Source organism: Poecilia formosa, unplaced genomic scaffold (genome assembly GCF_000485575.1).
Source record: "Poecilia formosa unplaced genomic scaffold, Poecilia_formosa-5.1.2 Scaffold31, whole genome shotgun sequence".
Classification (NCBI taxonomy): Eukaryota; Metazoa; Chordata; class Actinopteri; order Cyprinodontiformes; family Poeciliidae; genus Poecilia; species Poecilia formosa.
In genome coordinates this window covers 961,047-984,153 of record NW_006799970.1, presented here as the reverse complement: position 1 = coordinate 984,153, position 23,107 = coordinate 961,047, and the positions used below count along the sequence as shown (strand labels likewise).

Below are 23,107 nucleotides of genomic sequence, written 5' to 3'. Positions count from 1 at the left end.
TGTGTTTTTTATTTGCATAACCTGAAAGGAAGCTCAGCGTACAAGTAAACAACAGCCTCTTTCAAGCTTGGCATGCCAAACAGAAGCAGCTGGTCTGACGGGATCAGAAACCAAACCCTGTTTCTTGTGGATTGTGTGTGTCTCTGTTTCATGGCACTTGTCTGCACTAGCAGGTTATTACTGTTCAGAGGGTTCTGCAGCTCCTCAGCGCTGCCCCCCGGGAACCATCAGCACAGAAGACGGCCAAGCCAGCTGCAGTGTCTGTCCCCAGGGGTATGCTTGCTTATCAAGACTCACACGGTCTCCACGAACTGTAAGCTGACACAGATTTTCACAGGCATACACAGCAGAAGGTGCAGGACCTGTAAATATTCCTGTGGCGCGTGTAAGGAGTCTGCTTTTGATGGTTTTGAACACAAGTCATTTGTAGTTTAGCTGTGTTTTTCCTATTAGTTCTGCGTAACGAACAGGAGCACAGGACAGTCATCACTCATTGCATTCAGCAGACGCCAACAACTAAATTATTATTTTTCCCGTTTTGCCTGGACAGATTTTATTGCCCTGGCAAAAGTACCACATCTCTGCTGGGCAGTTTTGAGTGTCCGCCGGGTCATTACTGCCCGACCGGAACCCGGTCCAAATACCAGTTCCCGTGTCCAGCTGGAAGTTTCAATCCTCGCACTCGGATGACAAAACCCCTGGACTGCCTGCCATGCCCTCCAGGTCACTCATCATTTACAGCTAATGATTAATTAAAGATTCAGCAGTTGACCCAGGGTCACGTTTTTGTCAATGATCATTACTGTAATTACAAACTCTGCTGTTAAAATAGTCCACTTCAGAGTGGGTTATTAAAATGTCTAGATTTATGTATTTTTGGCCGTAGGTTCACAACGCTTTTTATTTTATTCCAGGATATATTTCCAGCGGCATAGAAATGATATTTTGGCTTCTCTTATTTTTTCTTCCAAACAGGCTCATTCTGTGCGACTCCTGGCAAAGACGTCGCATCCGGCCTGTGTGATGCAGGTTACTACTGTGTCTCTGGTGCTCGTTCGCCCACACCAGAGGACGGAGGGATGACGGGTGATAGATGTCCTGAAGGACATTACTGCTCTCAAGGCTCCTCGGCTCCGCTTCCCTGTCCTGCAGGGCATTACAGCAACAAGAGCAGAAACAGTCATATCTCTGACTGCCTACCTTGTCCTCCAGGTCGGAACTAATTTGAATTATTTGGCAGTAATCCTAAGAAGCTGCGTCAGTGGCTGCCTAACAAATGTTTCTGTTTTGTAGGTTTTCTGTGTGTCAGCAGAGGGCTCTCTTTCCCTCCCCATGTCTGTCCAGCAGGCTTTTACTGTCCAGGCACAGAAAACGGCAGCCTGCAGAACTCTATGACCTGCTCACCAGGAAGCGAGTGCCCACCTGGATCTGATAGACAGGTGCCCTGTTTGCCTGGGACATATCAGAATTTGCCGGGTCAGGTGAGGAGGAAAATGTTTTTAGGTTTTTTTGCCATATTTCAGAATGAAAAACAACTTAACAGCATGCGTTAAATAATCTAAAGCCCAGAAAATCATAATAAGCATATTAAGTGGATGTACATTCAATAGTTTTCTTCTATATTACTTCTTTACAGGCAGACTGTATTGAATGTCCTGCAGGATTTTTCTGTCCTGGCGTGGTCAGCGCAGACGTTGACCAGGTGACTGGAACTTCCACTCCTGTTCCTTGTCCTAAAGGACATTACTGCCCACCTGGTGAGCTACGGTGCATGGGATATGACAACACATTCATGACAAATGTACAGCCTCACTGCATTGCAACGTCACCGATAAATGTGACACAGGTTGTGTCGCGTTTGACCTCTGTGAGATTGCTTGTCTGAATACCGCAGAGTGCTTTGCTGAACTTGTTTTATTTGCACTCCTCAATGAATGACTGTGGCGCTGAACTGCTTTCCAATTATGCAAATGGTTATTACGGAGCATAATTCGGATAGGCACGGTCATCATGAAACGTTCTTTGATGTTCAGCCCTCAGCCATCTGTAGATTCAATACATGTTTATCTACAGGAACCCAGACTGGTGTGGCGTTCCCATGCCCAGCTGGCACTTTCAGCAGCCAGATGGGATTGTCCAATAAGTTCGATTGTGAGCCCTGCCCCCCTGGGAGATATTGCAGTTCTTCAGGCCTGGCTACTCCCTCAGGGTTCTGCTCTCCTGGGTAAATAAACACTCTGATGTTTGCAGAAAGATTGAAAGCTCTCTCTGTTTGATTCGATCTTGCTTCTCCATTGTTTGTCCACATATTACCTCAGTTTAGCTCTGCTGTAATGACCTCTCTCTCCTTAGTTACCTCTGTGTCCAAGGTTCTCTTTCGGCCCAGCCAGAGGAGGGTCCAACAGGACGGCGGTGCTCTGCAGGGTCCTACTGCCCACAGAGCACAAGCTACATGGTTCCTTGCCCTGCAGGCACCTTTAGCTCCATAGATGGTGACAGTAAACCTTCATAAAAAAAAAAAGCTGATACATTACATACATAATTATGAAAAATAAATAGTCAACTATGGCACTCCAAACAGTCATTGCATTAAAAATAGTTTAGCCTGTCTGTTCATATATCTAAGTAAAAAGGAAAAACTATTGGTAAAAAGAAGAATCATTGAACTACAGAGATGTATTTAAATTCTGAAGAAAAATGAATTGTATAAAAAATTCATAATGCTTTAATAAAATTATTTTGAAAAAAGTAACTTATGTTTATCTAATATCTCACTGAGGGAAAAAAGCACATGATAGATTTAAGTCATTTGAGGTACTCTTCATCAAATGCCCCAGTAGAAATATGATTTTTAATAAAAAGTTAGTTATATTAATTTGATAACTCGCCGAAAACCAAATTCAATTTGGTACATTGAATACAGTAAAAATAAATAAGAAATAATTACTGATTGATGGAAAAAAAACAATAACCTGAATGAAGACTTTTAAATATTTTGTTGCCTGATCTATTGTGTGTTTTTTAAAATGATTCAAATGCCACTTGCTTTTTTTTCCCCCACAATGGGACAAATTTTTGTACTGAAAGCAAGAAGCCTGGATATATTTGAGATTACAGCATCATACCATACCTTATTTCTTCTTTCAATCACTAGTTTCCTTGTCTTGTTCAATATTAGGTGCAGTGTCTATAGAGGCATGTCAGCCCTGTTTGCCTGGCCACTACTGCGCTAAGCCTGGAGCATCTTCCCCGTCTGGACCGTGCAATCCTGGTTTCTACTGCAGAGAGGGATCACAAGCTGCATCGCCTTTGAGAAATATGACTGGTAGCATTTCATTCACGACTTGACCTGTAAACAATGTTAATAAATGCATTGCAACTTTCTGAGCAGGGCTTTTGTAAAACACCTTCAAAGCGAAATTTCAAATTACGTAAAAGAAATTGACATTTTTTGGTATTTCTCTTGCACCTTTAAGATTTTTCTCATAATCTTAATAGTTTTAGTAGGTTTTTTTTTTCTTATTTCTTTTTTTTTTACAAAGGTTGGTAAATATTTTAGTCTGTTGGATAACTTGCTAACAAAGCCAGTAAAGGCATCCAATAAAGTTGTACTGTCTGTTCCAGGTGAAGTGAAATCTTCAGCCAGATTTGATGGCGATTCAGTCCATGGGGACGTGTGTCCTGCGGGACACTACTGTCCAAAAGGCAGCGCAAAGCCAAGCCCTTGTCCTCCAGGTAGAAAGACTGGATGAACAGACAGAGCTGATGAGGAAAAAATATTAACATTTAAAGTCAGCCGCTTACATAAAGGAACTAGTGTACTAGGTCAAAAATCTTACCAAATACTTTTGATCTAGTTTTGTCTGGTGCAAATGTCTTACAGCACTTGAAATAAGACGGAAATAACTTACAAGTGGCATTTCAGCAAGAAATGGGAGCCTGTTTTAAGTCAGTAATTTCTTAATATTGATGAAAAGTATTAATTCAATTGGCAGAATCACTTATAACATGGGGGAAAATGTCTTGATATAAGTGAAACAATCTGCCAATTGAACTAAGCCTTTTTTTAAGCATTTAAAGCAATATTTCACTTTTTAAAAAAATCACCCAAAGTTGTTTTTTTAAAAGACAACTTTCTTTTAAACTTGAAATCTGCTGCTGGGTTTTTTTACCAGCTCAAATCTAAGAGAGAGATTTTATAGTCTGATGAGTCAAGAATGTTGTCATTGGGCTTAAGTGACAAAATATTCATGTAAAAAGACACTGCACCACTGAACATGATACTGCATCATATTGATTTATTTTATTTTAATTTTCTCAAGAGGTATTGGTGGAAAGTAGATGGAATGAAGGTGAAGGATGAAATCACCTTAAATTATTCAGGTTCACCTCAAATCAACAGGTGGCAAGTTTTAGACAAAATAAATTTCACCTCTGCAGGACAAGGATTTAAAACACGAACTAGTTTTTAGACCAACATTAATCATCAGGAGCTTTTTATAACATTTATGATTACACTGCGTGTTCATGAACTCCTGACAAGACCTGTGGGTGTTTTATCTTTTGCTAAGACTGCGTTGTTGACGAGGCTCCCACAGAAACGGTTTGTCACGCCCACACATGAGCAATGCTCCTGACCTCACACATTTCTTCAATAGGTACGGCGAAGGGCTATAATTCCCCCAGGAGGAATGTGTGATAGGTTAATATATCTACAACATTATGGAGAGATGTAAAACCTAATGGGAGTCCAAATAAAGTTGTCAGAATGGTCAGATAGGTACTTAATTAGGTGAATAAATGGAGCAGTGGAGCACATATGGCAATTATCCCATACCCTTTCAAGTCTGCATAGATATATGTGTGCATGTGACAAAAGGGAGCAGGACTGTGAATCATTTTTGCATGTAGGGGTCATTTATCTTCTCTGAATAGGTACTTTCTTGGGGAGGACTGCTGCTCACTCCGAGGACGATTGTGAAGCTTGCCAGCGAGGGTTCTACTGCCCGTCATGGGCTCAGACGTCGGTGGACCTCATCTGTCCCCCGGGATGGTTCTGTCCAACAGGATCGCCGTCTGGACATCAGCCAGGTGTAATTCACAACATCGTACAAATCATATCTACGAAAAAAAAAAAAAAAAAAATCTCTTCTGTGAGTCGCAGTTTCCAGGCAATTAGAAGGAAATAGTCGTAGGAGGCAGTTGTTCAATAAGAGCGTAAAGAATGACTCATGAGCTCCTTTTTGAAATGATTCACGGTGGACGAACTGTATAAAGGAAGCAGTAACCAAACAGAACGAGCTCTAATGTGAAGTAGAGAATATTAGAAAAGCTGTCAAATTTAATAACAGGTAGCATAATTATTGTAGCCATAAATAGCTCATGCTCACTAAACTGATATAGCAGTCAAATTATAAAATATCATAAAACAGTTACTATAATTTAATTAGAAAGAAATTCTGTCCACAATACTTAACATGTGGAGTTGATAACTGGATTCAACCCAATTAGAAAAACAAAAAGGATAGCTGATGTATGTAAAGCTGGACGACTTAAATAATTGATTTAATTTCTTTCTCTTGAATTCAAGCTGATTGCATCCACGTCTCCTGCATGTGCATGTAGTGACAGAGAACTGTAACTTGCGTTGTGATGCTGACTTTGCCTCAATCCTTCATACTGACCATGTTTTCAGTGACAGGATAGAAAGACACCCGTGTTAATAGGAAAACAACCTCCAGCAGAACCAACTGAGGGTTCAGTAAAACAAAGCATGCACACAAAATATAAACACAGAGGCACTGATCAAGTTGTACTTACAAACGGAGCGTAAATTGAAGTAGAAGCTCCTGTAGTGATTTAATCAGAGAGAAACCCAAATAAGCTCTTTTCAGGTTTATGGGTAGGTTATTGCTGATCTCCATATTGCATCTAATGCATAAATGCCATAGAAGTGATTAAATGTCCCAGGTGAACTTCCTGTCTCCTCTTATATTACATGCCAGAGAGACGCCAAACTTCCCTATTATTTCATTTTTTCTGTTGAGGATTAGCTCTGCTTATTGTAGCTAATATTTTCATAATTGCATTGTTTAAATTGTGCTGGACTGCATGAATTAAAAACACTAGATAGTTGCCACATTGTTGGATTAATACATACATACATATATTACAGTATTTTCTGCACTATAAGGCGCACCTAAAAACCTTCAATTTCCTCAAAAGCCGACAGTGCGCCTCATGTATGGACCAATATTGAGCCACAACAGGTCTAGCAACTACGGTAAGCAGCCGCCGACTTCCTTTTCGCCTGTAGAAGAAGCAGCGCGCGGTGCATGCTGGGATAGTTGTCTGAACGCTAGTTTGTTAATAAAGTTTGACTGACCTATCTACCTACCAACCGTCTATGACAGTGTTTCTCAACCCTGGTCCTCAGCGCCCCCCTGCTCTGCATGTTTTAGATGTGCCTCTATTCCAGAGCAGCTGATTCAAATGATTGCATGACCATCAAGTACTGCAGAAGCCTGATAATCACCCAGAGATACAATTCAGGTGTGTGGCAGAAGGGAAATGCCTAAAACATGCAGGACAGGGGGGCGCTGAGGACCAGGGTTGAGAAACACTGGTCTATGATCAGGTCATTTGCAGGTCATTTAGCACCACGTTCTCCATGAACATGCTGTGCATGAACGGAGAAGGGTGGCCATCGTCCGGCTCTCCTCGCCGACCCGAGTCGGACTGTTTTGTTGACATTCTTTATGTCAACAAAGTGGCTTTAGACATTCATCCGGGGTGCTTCGACTAGGGTTACCAAGGGACCAACCCCTATACATTTAAAACCGGGGAGGTGGGGGGAAGAGAGACAGAGACTGTGGCAGCGTGTTGGTTGGCCTGTGTTACCCGGAAAGCATTTGGGCATAATATCGTAACACCGACACCGTGACTGAAACGATGACTGGGGCAGCCTACTATATAAAGTACTCGGGGACCATTTCTTTATTATTACACATTTGTAGAGTACATCGCGTTGGGACTGGTGGCAACCCTTACAGTAGCGTCTATTCTATGCGCCTTGTATATGAAAAACGTTTTAAAATAGGCCATTCATTGAAGGTGCACCTTATAGTGCGGGAAATACAGTAATTAAATTTTTTTCTTACCATGTAACTTTTTTTTTTTTTTTTTTTTTTTTTTCAAAATGTAGCCACTGTGGAAGCAAAATAACGATATGGGGTTTTTATGTCTGATTATTTCACAGAAAACCAGTGCCCACCTGGCTATGCTTGTCCAGCTGGAAGTGCAGAGCCAGAGATCTGCAGTCCAGGCTCATTTCAGGCTTTGTCTGGACAGTCAGTTTGTGATAGCTGTCCACCTGGTAAATTAAGTGTTTAAATGTGTTTATCTGCTCTAAATTTGTACATAGTTTTTTTCATTTTGAGTTAGTTTTTTTTTTTTTTCAGGTTTTTACTGCCTGGAAGGCTCTGCTGTTCCTTCTCCATGTCCGGTGGGTTATGTCAGTCGATTAGCTGACAGGATGTCCCTGAGCCACTGCTCTCCTTGCCCCTCTGGCTACTTTTGTAACAGTGATGCTCTGACAGAACCGTCTGGACCCTGCAGCCCAGGTCTGTCAGCTCACAAGCTGTGTATCAACAAACCTAGCTAATAAAAGTTATTTTTGTGCAAGAACATTTTGTGGATTCAAGTTAGAGTGATAAATACTTGGTAAACGTATGTAAAAATGAATGAGAGAATTCAGTGAAAATGTAGGATCATCTATAGGTGCTGCATCCATGATAGCAGACTGTACAAGAAATAAAATTATAGAAACTTAATAGTTCTGAAACCATAAGTCTATATCATGAAAGTCGGACTCCACTATCACTTGAGTCTTATCACTTTTATTGCCCAACATGATAAAAGTAGATTTTCGCTAATTTGTCATAAACAAACTAGATGTATAACTGGTAAGACAAATTATCTCAAGAAGCAGAAGAGAAAGTTAAAAGTTGTAATAAAGGAGATAACATAAAGGACTCTTTAGATATCTATTTTGGCTTTGGAATATCCCTCAACTATAAACGTATCAAGCCTGAGCAGAGACTGAATATAAATTGAAATTTAAAGATAAAAAAAAGCAGCGTTAAAGTTGTAGATCTATCTTCAAACGCAGGGGAAATTAGGTGTGAATATGTTTAGAAAAGAAAGTGTGTAGAAAATATTTTGTTGCAATCAGATCAGGTTAAAATCTTATTGGATGTGTTTTATGATTAAAGTTTAACAGCATGTGTTCATTTCTTTCTGCAAAACACTTTTTGCTCGTGTGGTAAAATTTAAAAATATTTCAGTAATCCTTAGGGGGATATTTGTCCGTATTTTCTACTACAGGACATTTTTGTTCCCAGGGTTCCACCGAGTCTTCACCTGTCTCCCAGCCGTATGGGGACGTTTGTCCTTTGGGACACTTCTGTCCTCAGGGAAGTGGGTCACCCAAACCTTGTCCTGTTGGCGGTTTTCTTCCAGAACCTGGAGCTTTATCCGTCTCTCAGTGCCGCCCTTGCCCTCCAGGGAAATACTGCCTTATTCCTGGAGCCTCACAACCCTCAGGTGGGGAACTTGTGTTATTCTGACTCTCTATTCCTGCATTGTGTCAAGTGTGAAACATTCTTTTTCCTTTTTATTTTTTTTTCAAGGCTTAAATCAAATAATTACAAGAAACAAACACATATTTATGGGTTTAATGACAGATTGTTTAATTCCATCTCTTCTGAATTGATGCCTCTTTGTGTTAGGTTTATGTCACGCCGGTTTCTTCTGTGCTGGTGGTGCTGATAGCCCCACACCGCAAGCAAACTCTTCCATGTCAAAATGTCTTGTGGACATCCTGGACTCTTACTCGGTGGAAATAGACTTGGTCTTGTGGATGTACAACCTGTCCTGCTCCAACTTTTCTTCTAGATCTGGTATTGTTTTGCATTTCTTAACATTTAAGTAGTGCAGTGAATGTTTCTCTGCTCAGTAGGACATTTTACAACATTTTCTGTTCAGTTGTTTTATAGTCATTTATACATACAAATTAGAGAAACAGGGCAGCACAGTGGCACATTGGAAGCACTGCTGACTTTTAGGATTCTGGTTCTACCTGGGTCCTTTGTATGATCTTCCAGTGCATGCATTGGTTCTCTCCTGGTACTCCCACAATTTAAAACATGACTATTAGGTCACTTAGTTCTTAAGTATGTGTGTTAACATACGTGGTCGTTTGCCTTGTAGTGGACGTCAGGATGCATCTCGCCAAATGTTTTTGCAGCCCTCTAAAAAACGATGGATGGATGGAAAAGATCCAAACTGCAGATTGAACGAAGGCTCATAAAGGGAGAATTATAGTAGAGATTTATCCATCGAGGAGGAAGTCAAGAGAAATGTTGGTAGAGGGCCGTCTTGTAGAAATAAAACATGCTGACCCAGAGATTTAAAAGCGTTCTCTATTGAGCTCAGTTTTAATTGATAGCTTAAGTGAAAATTCTGCTATGAATTTAGTATGATTTATAATTTTTGCTCTGGTTCTTAGCTGTATCATTACTCTGACTTGTAATGTCGTGCAACACAACTCGCTCTTCTCCAACAACTGTTATCAAAATGCTTTATCATAGGAAGCTCTGCATTGGTTGTAGGAAAAATAGTGGTATTGATCAAAAGCAATTAAAACACACTCTTTCCTACAGCCATTCTGTGTTTTAGTGATGCGGATTTAGTTACACCACATTGATGTAACTAGTTGTCATGTGACTCAAACTCTAGACGTCCATAATAACATGGCTAATTCTCTTTATGCCATGTTTTGATCTGAAAAGTTACTTTAAGCTAATGCTACACACACAGTTAAAAGGAAAGTTAAAATACAAACATGGCTCATAGGGCTCATTCATTTGGCTTTGGTATTGAGAAGAACATTTGGTAACGTGTGATAATTGATAATGTTTTATCAAAACGATCCTTAGAGCTCTGACCTTGTGACTGATAGAGGTTCGAACAGTAAAATCCATGGTAAAATGTCAAATTTCTTATCCGAGAAACTTTACACTTCTACAAAACTATTGTTTCTATGTCTTGCCAATAAACAGCCACACATTTGTTTAGCATATTCCTGTTATAAAATGTGCTACATAAGTAGAATTGACTACAAAAATATCTATTTTTTTGGCTAAAACAAAATGCATTATGTCATTCTGCTGTTACATATTTTTCAAATATTACAGTAAGTTTTTGTTTTAGAGAGGCTTATCACAAGTGGCTCTGTTTTGTGTCATTAGTGGATATTATGTAAAATTGACTTTTTTGAGCTTTATATCATATTGGGATGTTATTTGTTCCAAAACAAAACAAGATATTTGGGTTTTTGATTTGATTGAGATGCGAGCGTTACTGACGGTGGAAAGACATTCCTCCTGACTTGGTTGTTTTTGACCTGGTGCGGTGTATTTTTGCAAATGGTATTCAGACCACTGAGCAGCTTTGTGAGCTATTTTTTTTTATTTCAAATGACCACTCTCAATTTATTTTGTCTGGACAAAGAGACAGTTTTGGCAAATATGTAAAAAAAATGTATTTTTTCTGAAAGTTGCCTACTGCAACTCCTGAATGGCTGCCACAAGAGATTCATAGGGTTTTCTTAAACATGCACGAATAAGTCAAAGCAACATTCCTGGTAGGTTTTTGCTGAGGGAATGACATTATAACATGTAGTACAGCTAAAAAAAAAAAGAGTCTATTTTGCATTACTCCCCATTGCCCCGCTCCCTGTAAGAAACAGACAGCTGTTTCTGTTTGTGTACTGTCCGTTTGATAAAAGATGTAAAACCAGCAGTTTTTTAGCTTTGTCTGCCGTGTTCAGCTGCAGGGGGAAACACTACCTGGATCAAAGTAGCCGCGATGCCTCTGGCAGATTCTGATCACAATGCGAATCGCTCAGCAGAACATCTCAAAAGTCCACATTATGCATGTTCCACCTACCGAGGAGATATATGTCCTAAGGGTGAGTAAATCCTGACAGAGAAAGTGTGATCTAATATGACTTTATCCCCTCTCCCATGGACGTTTTCATCTTATGACACTGTCACTATAGTTGCTGTAACATGTAAGTACTTTCAAATGCATGTGTCTAAGATTCGAGCATTTTTAGATATTTGGAAAAAATATAAAATAAATGTGGTGACAGAACATTTTACAGTAGTTGTAGAAAGTGTTTACATGCACTTTCTGTGATTAAGCGATCTTTGCTGTCAATCAAAGCAGCAGAAGATGCTGATGGTTATGCAAAGTGAGCTGCCTCCTCTATTCGACGCGCCTCGCTTTCCAAGTGTCCTCATATGAAGAAGTGAAAGTCTGAATGTCATTTTGTGACCTCCATCTTCAAAAGAAGCCTGGTGGTGGTGACGATGTGCATGAAGGCACTGTAAAGTAGTTGCTCATATCAGCCCATAAAAGAACAAATTCACATTTCTGCAGCAAAGTAATTAGCTCCTCTGAATTGTCAAAGAAGCTCTCTGGTAGATGGAAAATAAAAGATTCAGTATTTATGCCTGTGTGCGGGGCGAGCAATGCGTAAAAGAATCCAAAGAATCCTCCTCCTATTTTACAGCAGTTGAATAGTTTTACTGACAGCTTTTGTTGTTGTTTTTCAGGTTTCTATTGTCCTTTGGGAACCGCTTATCCTAAGCTCTGTGATGTCGGATTTTACTGTAACCAGACGGGTCTAACGGCACCAGCAGGGCCGTGCCTGGGTGGCTATTTCTGTCCCTGGGGGTCCTCAGACGCTTACGTCAACCCGTGCCCCTCTGGACATTACTGCCCAGTTGGAACGCCTCTTCCCAAGCCATGCCCCCTAGGAACCATTAAAAGTGAGACATTTTGGAATATAGTTGACATTTCTAAATTACTTTGGTAAGTCTTCTCTGAAGAAAACTGCTTGTAAAACAATGTTTGAACATGTGTGTAATCCCTACCCGTCCTGAGTTGGAAATAATGAGCGTTCAGGCGCAAACCGGAGCCGAGATAAACAGGACCCAATCCTCTTCTGCTATCATTGTCAGTTTTGTTCCCCCTGTTGTCCTCGAATGAACTGGATGTCTGTCTTTGTGGGTCACTGATGTGGAAAAATATGAAAACATCCACTGAAGCAGGGTTTTTTTTCACCTCCCTTGGGCGCTTATAAATAATTATTGTCGCAAAATGGTTTAATCGTGTAATTATATTCTCGTCTCGCTGCAGACAACTAGAAGCTCATTAATGTGTGCCGTGCTTCTTTGTGTGGCTGTGAATTAGAAACTGATGAGGGAGCAGGTACTTTGTAGTTTGCATTCAAATTACATTTTTATCTGTTTTAATGCTTTAATTATTTAATCTCACATACTGATTTGATATTGTTTTTTTAAATATCCAAAAAAGTAAACAGTGCTGCGTGTTCTTTCCTCTCTTTAATGTGGGCAAGGTGAACTTGTTTTATAACAAATCATGGCCGTCTGTGCTTATCAACTGGGGATCTGTTTTCAAAAATCTTATTTAGTTTTGCCAATGTATTCAAAGCTTCATGGGCATTTTAACACCTGTATACCACATATGACAAGTAGTGGAAAGATGTTTTACCTTCATGAGGGTTTAGAAAAACATCTCCTTCGATCCAATTGAAGTCAATTTGTGTGGACTCGTCTTTTGATCTCTTTAAATATTGTAGTAGATGTAGTAGTCAATAAAATGTTTGATTCTCTATGAGATAGATGTCTGGAGGCTAATACTTGATCAACGGTTTCCCCCAGAAAACTTGCTAAGCCTGGTGGGTGGGGCGCTTGGCAGTCATTCATCCAGCGTGTTTTTGAGTTAAAAAATGTTTAAAATTGACAGAAAGTTTGAAAATATCACTTGATAATTATGTGTTATTGAAAGATTGGGAGATTAATACTTGAACACTAACTATGAAGCCTTAAAAACATGCAAATGTTTTAAAAAGATTTTTAAAAAGTAAGCAATGCTCAGCCTGGTGGGGGCACAAGTAAAGCCTGGTGGCCCGCCAGGCCTATAATACACTTAGGAAAACCCTGCTTGATCCCTGCTAGGATTTTTTTTTTATGTAACCGTAACATTTCTTTAAAACTAGGTCATCATACCCTCCATCTTTAAGTCTTTTTCATCTGTCCAAACTCTCTGCAGTGCTGTACATTTTTTAACAACTGGCTGTAAATGAGACTCCTTGAGGCTGAAGGGATGATAACTGTGGTATTGTGAGAATGTCATCCTATTACGAGGTTTTCTATTAGCCGTGGTTGTAAAAAGACTACATTTATTTAATTCACAGATTGAAACTGATTCATTGCTGCATTCCAAGAAAAATGCAAGCTTAGAGATAAACTTGTACTCTTCAAGTACATGATTGCTCTTCAGGAGTGCACGCTTTGAATATGTTATCTATATATTAAACCAACATTTTGACTTCGGGTCAAAAGGATTATTGTGATAAACATGGCCTTCAAGTTTGATTTTGGCACAGTTTGGTGCACATTCACTACCCATGCCAAGGTCCTTCACCTTGATGATATAAAGAATATTCAAATCTTAAGTATTTTTTATGCAACATCAGTTTTGCAAGACCCAACGAACCTGCAAAGGTCTAGAAGTTTCTCCCATTCAGAAAATATACAAATGCCTTTTAAATCGTCTTTCTGGAGAACAATAAAGGCTGACATGGTGTGAAACAAGCTTTGAAATGTCAACAATTGATGTTTTGTGATGAAGGAAACCATTGTTATTTTGAGGTAAGATGGAAGCTGAATAGGAAGTGGTTTAATACACAAATCACATCTTGAAAAGGGATCTTTGAAAGACTTAATTATGCGTAACTGTGTTAATTTCTTGTTTAACGTTTTCTTCTGCTGGTATGTTTATTTATTGTGTGTTAACCCCAGGTTTCCTCGGTGGATCCACAGTGGAGACATGTCAGCCGTGTCCTCCGGGTCACTTCTGCAATCAAAGAGGCGGGACTGAGCCAAGCGGCCACTGTGTGGAGGGCTACTATTGTCCTGAAGGACAGACCTCTCAGAGACCACAACCTCATGTCTGCTCACTTGGACATTATTGTGAGAAGGTCAGCCATGCTCCATTAGTCCTCAAGCTCTTGTCAGTCATCGCTCCTGAATTTTGTATGAGATTTCCTCACAGCAGAGTGCTCTGGTATGACAAGCACATTACTATATGCTGCAGTCAATTAATGTCGTCTCCCAGACTGGGTCAAGACTGTCTCAGTCTTCTCCTTGTGCTCTTGTCTGTCTCCACTCTTATCACTGCTCTGCAGTTATCACAGCTGATAGCTGCTGTTCCCCAGGTGTAAAGTCTTGTAAAATCATTTTAATTGTCATTTCAGGGCAGTGCAAGACAGACACCCTGCATTCCTGGCAGCTACCAGCACAGACGGGGCCGAGGGACCTGCGAAACATGCCCTCCTGGCTTCTATTGTCAAGATCAGGGTAAATCATAGCTTCACACTTTTAGCGGATGAAGAACTGAATTTTGATTAGCCTTCTTTCATGTCGTTTTTAATGAGAGCAAAGGAAATGTTTCTTTGGGAATTCTGCACCAACACAGGAATGAGTCACCCGCTTCCCTGTGAAAGAGGACATTACTGCCCCTCTGCCTCAGCAAGTCAACGTCCCTGTCCATCAGGGACCTATGGAAACTTGTCAGGACTTGCAGAGCAGTCCCAGTGCACACCGTGCGACCCCGGCATGTACTGCAAAGGAGCAGGTAACATGGAGACATTCCTCAAAGTGTAAGGGAATTACACTGTGCAGAAAGCTTCCAGAAGTTCACAGCCATTCATCACCAGCATGAGTGTCATGTCATTTTGGGCTTTTTGTGATTTGTTTGAGATGCTTATTTTTCAGAGTGGAATGATAGAATAGATTCACTTGAAGACTTGCTTTACTCTAGTCAGTGATGCTGGATTTCCAGCCTTATGAAGTTTATGAAGATTTATCGTCAGAAACCGATCAGAATTTGGGTTTGATGGTCGAGACCTCGGCACAATTGACCTGGAACATTAGAATTGGCTTTTAAGAAATGAATAACAAAGACTAACATAAACCTTTTGGGATCTTAACCGCATTCAAATGTGTGTGTTATGCACAGGAGCTGAAACACTGCCAGAAAACCAACATTTTTGATTAAGGTCTACCAATGCTGATTTAGAGTGGACAAATGTGCACAAAGAATTATGCCATAGGCTTGCTGAAGGCTATGAAAACAGCCTTTAAAGTTCATTGCCAATGTTGTAACATCCTCCCATTTTGGAAAAACACAGCTTCAAATGAATTGTTAAAAGCCTAAAACGAGTATGACATTGATCCGCACAGCGAATGTCTGCCAAATTCAAACAGACTTGTGGGATTTAAATGAAGTGCTAAAACGTCGGATTGATCTTGGTGCTGTACTGTTCCTGTATAACAAAACATTTAAATGTGCATCCAGGAAGGACTTTCCCCAGTGGGCTTTGTGCTGAGGGGTACGTTTGTGTCGGCGGCGCCTTTGAGCATTCGCCATCAGACAGTCTGACAGGATTCCCATGTCCTCCTGGGCATTACTGCCCCATGGGGACTTCTGCACCAAAACCGTGCCCTAAAGGAACATACAGGTGCAAATTGAGTTGTATCTCTTCAACCTTTGAATATCTTTCCTTGGCACATACTATGTTATCTGCAAAATATGACTTGATGTGAAATTTAATTGATTTTTGAGGTTTTGAGAATGTGATAACCTAGATTTTTGCAAAGTTGTTTAAGTATTTACATTTCTTTCCAAGTTATCAACTTGTTAGTGAGGTTTCTTTTTACAAAGATACAAGCAAAAGTAGCAACCCTAATTGTCCTGCGTATCATATTCAATGTGTGTTTTCAAAACGTTTTGTGACAGTGAGCAGAGTGGGCTTGGAGACATTTCTCAGTGTCAGAGCTGCAGTCCTGGTTTTTACTGTTCAGAACCTGGTCTCTCTTCAGTCTCCGGTCCCTGCCTCCCAGGTAAACATGATGCCTCCCAAACTTATTTAAATTTTTTTGCAAAAAATGTGTCCACCAAAGCCCTGGATCCTCTCTTTTGCTCCCGTCTTGTCTGCTAACCCCACAGGTGCTCACTCTGCGTGGTGGCACCAAACGTTGTGTTGTTTTATTCCAAATGATTTAATCTTATTTTTAAATCTTAAAGTTGTACAAATTTACACCCACCATAAGGTGCTGCAAATTAATATTCATAAGACACCTGATTCAGTTTGTTAAACTTTGTTTATGCCTCCAGGTTTCTACTGTCTAGAGGGTTCTCAGTCTGCTTCTCCAGGGTCAGGTGACTTTGCAGGTATTTGTCCAGCAGGCCACTACTGTCTGGAAGGCACCAGTGTTCCCTTACCCTGCCCAGCTGGTTTCTACCAGAATAATCCTGGAAGCAAAGACAAAGATGACTGTAAACCCTGCCCACCTGGTAATCCATAGCAAATTTTGCAAAACCTCCCATTTTAAGTGCTACGAATTGATTTTTTACAGTTCCCGTAATAATGCTTCCTCCAGGCTGGTTCCAGGATTTGCCGGGGCAGACAGAGTGTATTCCCTGCCCTGCGGGATTCCACTGCCAGCCTCTGAGTCCTGGTCCCACCAGAGGGACTTCTCTCGGAGTTTCCAGTCCTCTGCCCTGCCCAGCTGGACACATCTGTCCCAGAGACAGCCTGGACAATCAGCCTGTTCCGTGCCCTAAAGGAACCTACAGCTCCAGCCAGGGTCTTATCTCTACAGGTGGAAATCAGATGTTCCTTTTATTAAGTTTTTATTAATTACATTCAGCAAATTACAGTTATCACACCCCAAGCACTTTTAACAGCACGTCCGCACTTTATGCTGATGAACTGCATGAGGTAGATAGGTAGGTTGTTTCGCTGTTTGGCAGCTGATGTCACAGCTGCTGGTCTCTTTCTTTGCAGGTCAGTGCTTAATGTGTCCAGCAGGCCATTTCTGCGGATCCGAAGGTTTGGTGGAGCCCTCAGGATTGTGTGCGGCAGGTTTTCTGTGTCTGATGGGTGCAAAGGTGCCAAATCCAAGCGACAACATGACGGGATCTCTCTGTCCGCCGGGGATATTCTGCCAACGGGGGCTTAGAGCAGGTAGATGGAATCTAATTGGGATGAATCGAGAACAAATAAAAAGTTGTCATTTCTGTGGTAGTGTTAGAATACATATAAACCAGCAGTGAACTCATTTCGTCAGGTGATTGCCAGGCAGGGTTTTATTGTGACTGGGGGTCCACCAAAGCAGATCAGGCTGTGTGTCCAGCTGGTTTCTTTTGCCCCAGTGGAACAGCAGTCCCCTTAGCCTGCCCTCCAGGAACGTTCAGCTCCGAAACGAGCAACACTCACCAAGACAACTGCACCACCTGTACACCTGGTTACTACTGTCAAGGTGAGAGTCAACTCATTGTTCTAACACAGTGTGCAGCAAAAGGAGCAAAGATGTGATTACAGAGTTTTTGTCTTGAGTTAAATGGATGGAGTTAGTCAATGTGTTGTCTTTTTATAGAAGCAACAAAGTAACAAGTTCCCAGGATGCATTTGGTTGAGCAGCTGATGTTTTCTTTCTGGTGTGTCTCAGATGAAGGTACTCTCCAGCCTGTACTTTGTCCTGTTGGACATTACTGTTCTGCGGGGCAGATTTTAGGGCATGCGTTTCCTTGCCCACCTGGCACAGTACAGAGGAGGCTTGGAGCGTCCAGTCCTGATGCTTGCAGTCCCTGTCCTGCGGGTTAGGGAACAGTTTTTATTAAAATAGTTTCTCCCAATCATCTAATCAGAAATATACTTTGGAAAATATTTGTGTGCGTCATGGATCATGTGTACTATTTAATTCTTCTTTGTATTGTGTTTGCAGGAATGTTCTGCTCTCAGTTTGGTCTGTCACAGCCCTCAGGTCTGTGTCAGGAGGGATATTTCTGCCCTGCAGGATCAACCAGCCCAAACTCCACCGAAAGTCAGGTGTGAGGATTTTTAGTCTATTTTTTGTTAATTGCGCCTTTGTTCAACTATAGGTCTCATAAAATGTAACCTTGCTACATTAAAAAAAATCCTGTCTTTAAGCTTGAGTAGTTTGACGGGATTCATTGTTAAAAGGACCTTCGTAATTTGTTCTTGTGTGCATCCCCCAGATTTGTTCAGATTCTCCACAGTGGCTCTTAAAATGTAAACCGACACAAAAATGAGCAACACTTTTACATATAAAAGCTACGTGGCTCCTTCATTATTCTACCAATCGAAGCATATTTTGTTATTTTGACTAAATTAAATGTAGCTTGATAAGTTCAAAACAATAAAAAAGTTAAAGTGCATAGCTAATCTTTTCCCCGATGGAAAGAAGGTTTTGTGGCTGTAGAGAAATTTCATAAAGTAGGGGAGAGGGTCAAAAGGACTCTGGATCTTCAGGCCTGCTGTCTGAACCTTGCTCTGTTTGTTAAATTCACTAAAATTTTATCCACGGGCAACATTTAATGTCAGAGTATGTAAGAAACATAACAAAATAAGTTCATCTATTTACCATACCAACTGTTTAAGAAAGTTAAAAATCGTGCTGTTATTAATAACTTTGCTTACATTTTTCTAATTTTTCTTCCAGAGTAATTCAACCAACCACCATCTCTGTCCATCTGGCCACTACTGTCCATCTGGCAGTGGTCATCCTCTGCCTTGCCCTGTTGGCTCTCTTGCCATTTCTCAAGGACTAAAAGCGGCAGAAGAATGTCCGCCCTGCCCTCCTGGATTATATTGCGACAGTCCTGCAATGTCCGACCTCTCTGTCGCTTTGCCATGTCGCGCTGGGTAAAACTTCCTGACCTTTTTCATATTTTAAAATAGTTGGTTTTTAAATGTAATAGAGTTAAATTTCATTATGAATGTGCTGTGAATTTGTAGCTCTGAGATTTTTTTATTTTTATTAAAACAGTCTTGTGCAAATTGTAATGCACATTGGCACTATTGGATAACCTGAAATGTGAGGTTGGTAAGGTTAAATCAGAAGCATTTAGCACACTGGCTCGCATTTATCAAAAAAAATCACTTGGCAGAAAAATAGTTGTGGAGCTCAGCTGGGGCCTGAAGCTCCGAGGAGGAGCTTTGGGTAAATCGGTGGAGCATTGTACACCCCGAAAGGCTGCTGTGGGAGATTCAAGGATTTCTCAAACATGCATGAATGAGTCAAAGCAATACTTTGAGTATGCTTTTAACGCTTTCATGCATAGTGAAAAAAGCCATTTTCTTGTGCTCCTTGTGGATTTTCATGTTATAAATGCACACAGACCACTGACATGGACACTAATGCATCATAAAATACATCATCATCTACTGGCCATCAGCTGCAAATGCAAGAAATTGTTTTTGTTAAATCCAATATGGCTGACAGACAGAAAAGCATGCCGAGTCAGGTCTTAACACAAGTACTCATTTCTTTAATCCTGAACTCACTCAGTGAGCCTCATTATATTCCTCGAGTTCAAGAAATACAGTCAGTTTTTGACAAATAATTATAAATTCTCCTTTTTTTATATATATAAAGCTTTCGATGTTCGAGGCCCACATGCTCAACCAGAGAGTTTTACTGTAGCCAAACCAATAATTGTAACGATCATCATTTGAAGTGCTTGGCACAGCCTGACACCCTTCCAAAAGTGTTTCGCTGGAGGGACACTTTCCCGCCGACAGTCTACTCGGCTTTGCTAATGCATGCTCCCAGTAATCTTTTATTTCATATGAAGTTTGTTTTCTTTGTTTACGCCTACAGATATGTTTGTTTGAGTGGAAGCTCCAGCCCCTCTCCATCCGACGGCTCCCATGGCTACCCCTGCCCTGCTGGCTACAGCTGTCCTGTTGGCTCAGCGCGAGAAGTGCCCTGTGAAGCTGGCACTTACAGTCCTGCTCCCGGAGCAGCTCGCTGCTTGGCCTGCCTGAGAGGAACCCTGTGTCCCTCTTCAGCTACTCGAGAGCCCTCCACCTGCCCAGCCGGTACAAACTCATTTTGAATCAGCACTGTGAATTCTTGTGGTTTACTCCTTTGGGTGCAGGTGCAATATGTTCCAGCCATCCAGCTCTTATTTCTCTGCTGAAAATGTATAATTCCTTCTTTTCTCAGGCCATTTTTGTCCTGCTGGGACAGTGGTGCCTCAGGCATGCCCTATAGGAACTTTCAATAACCAAACAGGAGCTCATTCGCTCTCTGCCTGCTTGCCGTGTCCTTCTGGGGTCTACTGTAGCTTACGTGGAGCTTCTGCTCCGCACGGTAAATGCACACTCAGACTCTCACTGATTTTATTTCAAACTCATGCTGATGTCTGTTGATTCGACTTGCTAGAGGATATCAAGCTGTTGGCGTTGATGGGTTTTGTGTAGCTCCATGTTTGCAGGGCTACTTTTGCCAAGGTGGAGCTACAGTGCCGACACCCGAGAGCTCCGAAACCTTCCTGAGGAACGGCCTCTGTCCGGTGGGACACTACTGTCCAGCAGGGTCTCTCACCCCACTCCCATGCCCCGCTGGGAGTATCCGCAACGCAACTGGTACATGCCTTTATTACAACACCATCTAAATTGAGTCTCAAGAATATTTATTGCCCTGGATTTTGTCTTTTCTTTTTTGTGTTTTTTCTCATTTTCTATTGAGCTTTTCTTTGAACAGTTGCAATGGAGAAGTATCAGCAGGTTTACATCCTTGGACAATTGTTAGTTTTTCGTGTCCATATAATCAATCCATTTTTTCCTATTTCCTAATAAACGGACCCCCTTGAAGTCTCAGTTTATATATCTGTGTTTTTATCACAGATATCGCCTCCACAATGCACAGTCACTGGTTGATCCTATCTTATATTCCTGTGATGACTTTATCACTTTTTTTTTTTTTACCAAGTATTCAACTTCTTTTTGTAGTATGTCATGTGTAAGACACCCCAAATAGAGTGTCCTACATGTTCTGAGTATTTTTTCTCCTATTATTCTTTTCAGAGTTAGACATATTTTACGCATTTTTCAATTCCACAATGAAACGGAGCTTGGGCTGTTTTGCAAAGAATTTTGACTCTGGGTGTGAAAAGCTGTTTAAGCCATATCTCTAAAAGACTGTTGTTCTGGTGAAATGTGGTTTAAAAATTGTTGGCCAATCCCTGGTGAGGCGTTTGGGGCTCGTCCCACTGCGGGGGGAGACCTGGAGGAAGACCCAGGACACGCTGGAGGGATTATGTTTCTCGGCTAGCCTGGGAAGGTCTTTGGATTCCCTTGGAGGAGCCCAAACGGCAGGAAGTCTGGGCCTCTCTGTTTAATCTGCTGCCTTGACTCAACCCTGGATTAAACTGATGGATGGATTGGCTGATTGCAAACTTTCCTATTGACATTCAGCTAAAGTTACTGTCTGCAATAAATCCTTTTACAAAGCACATTATGAAAAAGCTGAACATGTGATAAATTCAGTTGTTCAGCTGCCATCCTTGGTTCAAAGGCAGTTTGGAAATGTTTATTGTGTCACTATATACAACAAGTACTTTTTTTCTGACTGTAGGAGGCGTTTCCATGGAAAGCTGCTTCGCCTGTCCTGCTGGCCACTACTGCTCCTCCGAGGGCCTCGCTAGCCCCAGTGGTCCATGCTCTGCTGGGTTTTATTGTCCATTTGACTTCTCCTCAACTACTCCATATGCCTTCCTCTGTCCCAAGGTATGTTTATTTATGCATGCTTCAATTTACACTTTCGCTTTTTTTTTTTTTTGTCCTCTTTTCTGTCGTTGGATCTGAATACGCCGCATCGTTTATCATTAATGCCCTGCCAAATTGGATGCGTCTCCTCGGATGTGCCTCTTATTGTGTTCTCGTCATCCCAGGGCCACTTCTGTCCTGAGGGATCAGCGTTGGCCTTGCCTTGTCCTACCGGAGAGTACCAACCGAACCCGGGCTCCGAGAACTGCGTCCCGTGCCGACCTGGATTCTTCTGTGAGGAGGCCGTGGTGGGAGACCCGTGGCCCTGCCCCCCATACTCGTTTTGCCCTGCAGGTGGGATATTGAAAGTTTTATTCCCAACAGGAGGAATGTAACTATTATTTTGCTACTGTGACTTTTTCTTTAGGGACAATGGTGCCACAGCCCTGTCCTAACGGGACGTACACCCATTCCAACCAGACTGGGCTACAGGAAGAGGAGGAGTGTTTGCCTTGCCCTCCAGGGAGGTTCTGCAGGTCCTCTGGAAGCAAATGCACCATGCGTTGCACGTGTCTCACTGTCACACTCTATATTTAGACCAACACTCCACTCACATTATTTGGCACATTTACATCCTACATTCACCAACACATGCTGGAAGGCTGACTTCATCTTTCACTTTACAGGCAGACAGCAGGAAACTATATCATATTGAGAAATTTAGTCGTGCTTGTTATGCACTGCTATTATAACTGATAAAAATGATGCTGTTAGAAAGCAAATTGTTTTAAGTACAATTCTATTCATTTAAGTGCACATTTTAGTACCTACCAATGGTTTTGTGTGTTTGATTTGGTCATGTTTTCATAGGGCTGGTAAGATCCAGGGAGTTTGCGCTGCAGGATATCTGTGCATTTCTGGGAGTGCAGAGTTCACCCCTCAGGGGTCAATGTCTAACATGACCCACTGCCGGTGGGGTGTGCAGTGTGCCGGCCCATGCCCACCAGGTATTATGCATCAATAAAAAGTTCCTCAGTTTCTTTTGGTCCTTGAAGTTTCCAGTTATCGATCGTAAAAAGAGCTTTTTCTTTTTCTTTATTTAGGCTTTTATTGCCCTGAAGGTGCAGAACAGGCGCAGCCGTGTCCTGCAAACACAGTCAGGAGCTTCGCAGGGGCAGTGAGTCTGAAGGACTGCTTACCCTGCCCTCCGCAGTATTGGTGCAAACCTGGTAAGTGATGGCACGCGTGCCGGAAAAGTTGTTCATTGTGCAATCAAAAATGTCATCGTAATTTACTGAGATTTTTAGACTAATAGAAAAAAAAGTGTGTGCATTTAAAGTGGAGTGAAATGGCTGTATGCTTTACAAACCG

General features: G+C 41.4%; 1 protein-coding gene across 3 annotated transcripts in view; it reads left to right on the top strand.

Moving 5' to 3' along the window:
• Positions 1–23,107, top strand: part of LOC103136347 (uncharacterized) — a 67,948-nt gene that overhangs the window by 25,066 nt on the left and 19,775 nt on the right. For all 3 annotated transcript variants that reach the window (XM_016670175.1, XM_016670176.1, XM_007549547.2), the window contains exons 42-77: positions 174–273; positions 551–723; positions 976–1,212; positions 1,294–1,481; positions 1,637–1,757; positions 2,074–2,224; positions 2,353–2,492; positions 3,179–3,325; positions 3,625–3,735; positions 4,936–5,091; positions 7,259–7,375; positions 7,461–7,622; positions 8,386–8,604; positions 8,790–8,960; positions 10,892–11,032; positions 11,682–11,897; positions 13,956–14,134; positions 14,411–14,513; positions 14,632–14,790; positions 15,514–15,676; positions 15,955–16,058; positions 16,333–16,512; positions 16,599–16,820; positions 17,006–17,185; positions 17,289–17,480; positions 17,670–17,819; positions 17,946–18,049; positions 18,684–18,886; positions 19,845–20,065; positions 20,193–20,339; positions 20,450–20,614; positions 21,606–21,757; positions 21,922–22,090; positions 22,164–22,272; positions 22,607–22,743; positions 22,840–22,965. In XM_016670175.1, the coding sequence (XP_016525661.1) occupies positions 174–273; positions 551–723; positions 976–1,212; positions 1,294–1,481; positions 1,637–1,757; positions 2,074–2,224; positions 2,353–2,492; positions 3,179–3,325; positions 3,625–3,735; positions 4,936–5,091; positions 7,259–7,375; positions 7,461–7,622; positions 8,386–8,604; positions 8,790–8,960; positions 10,892–11,032; positions 11,682–11,897; positions 13,956–14,134; positions 14,411–14,513; positions 14,632–14,790; positions 15,514–15,676; positions 15,955–16,058; positions 16,333–16,512; positions 16,599–16,820; positions 17,006–17,185; positions 17,289–17,480; positions 17,670–17,819; positions 17,946–18,049; positions 18,684–18,886; positions 19,845–20,065; positions 20,193–20,339; positions 20,450–20,614; positions 21,606–21,757; positions 21,922–22,090; positions 22,164–22,272; positions 22,607–22,743; positions 22,840–22,965 (5,715 nt within the window). The remainder of the gene's footprint in view (positions 1–173; positions 274–550; positions 724–975; positions 1,213–1,293; positions 1,482–1,636; positions 1,758–2,073; positions 2,225–2,352; positions 2,493–3,178; positions 3,326–3,624; positions 3,736–4,935; positions 5,092–7,258; positions 7,376–7,460; positions 7,623–8,385; positions 8,605–8,789; positions 8,961–10,891; positions 11,033–11,681; positions 11,898–13,955; positions 14,135–14,410; positions 14,514–14,631; positions 14,791–15,513; positions 15,677–15,954; positions 16,059–16,332; positions 16,513–16,598; positions 16,821–17,005; positions 17,186–17,288; positions 17,481–17,669; positions 17,820–17,945; positions 18,050–18,683; positions 18,887–19,844; positions 20,066–20,192; positions 20,340–20,449; positions 20,615–21,605; positions 21,758–21,921; positions 22,091–22,163; positions 22,273–22,606; positions 22,744–22,839; positions 22,966–23,107) is intronic.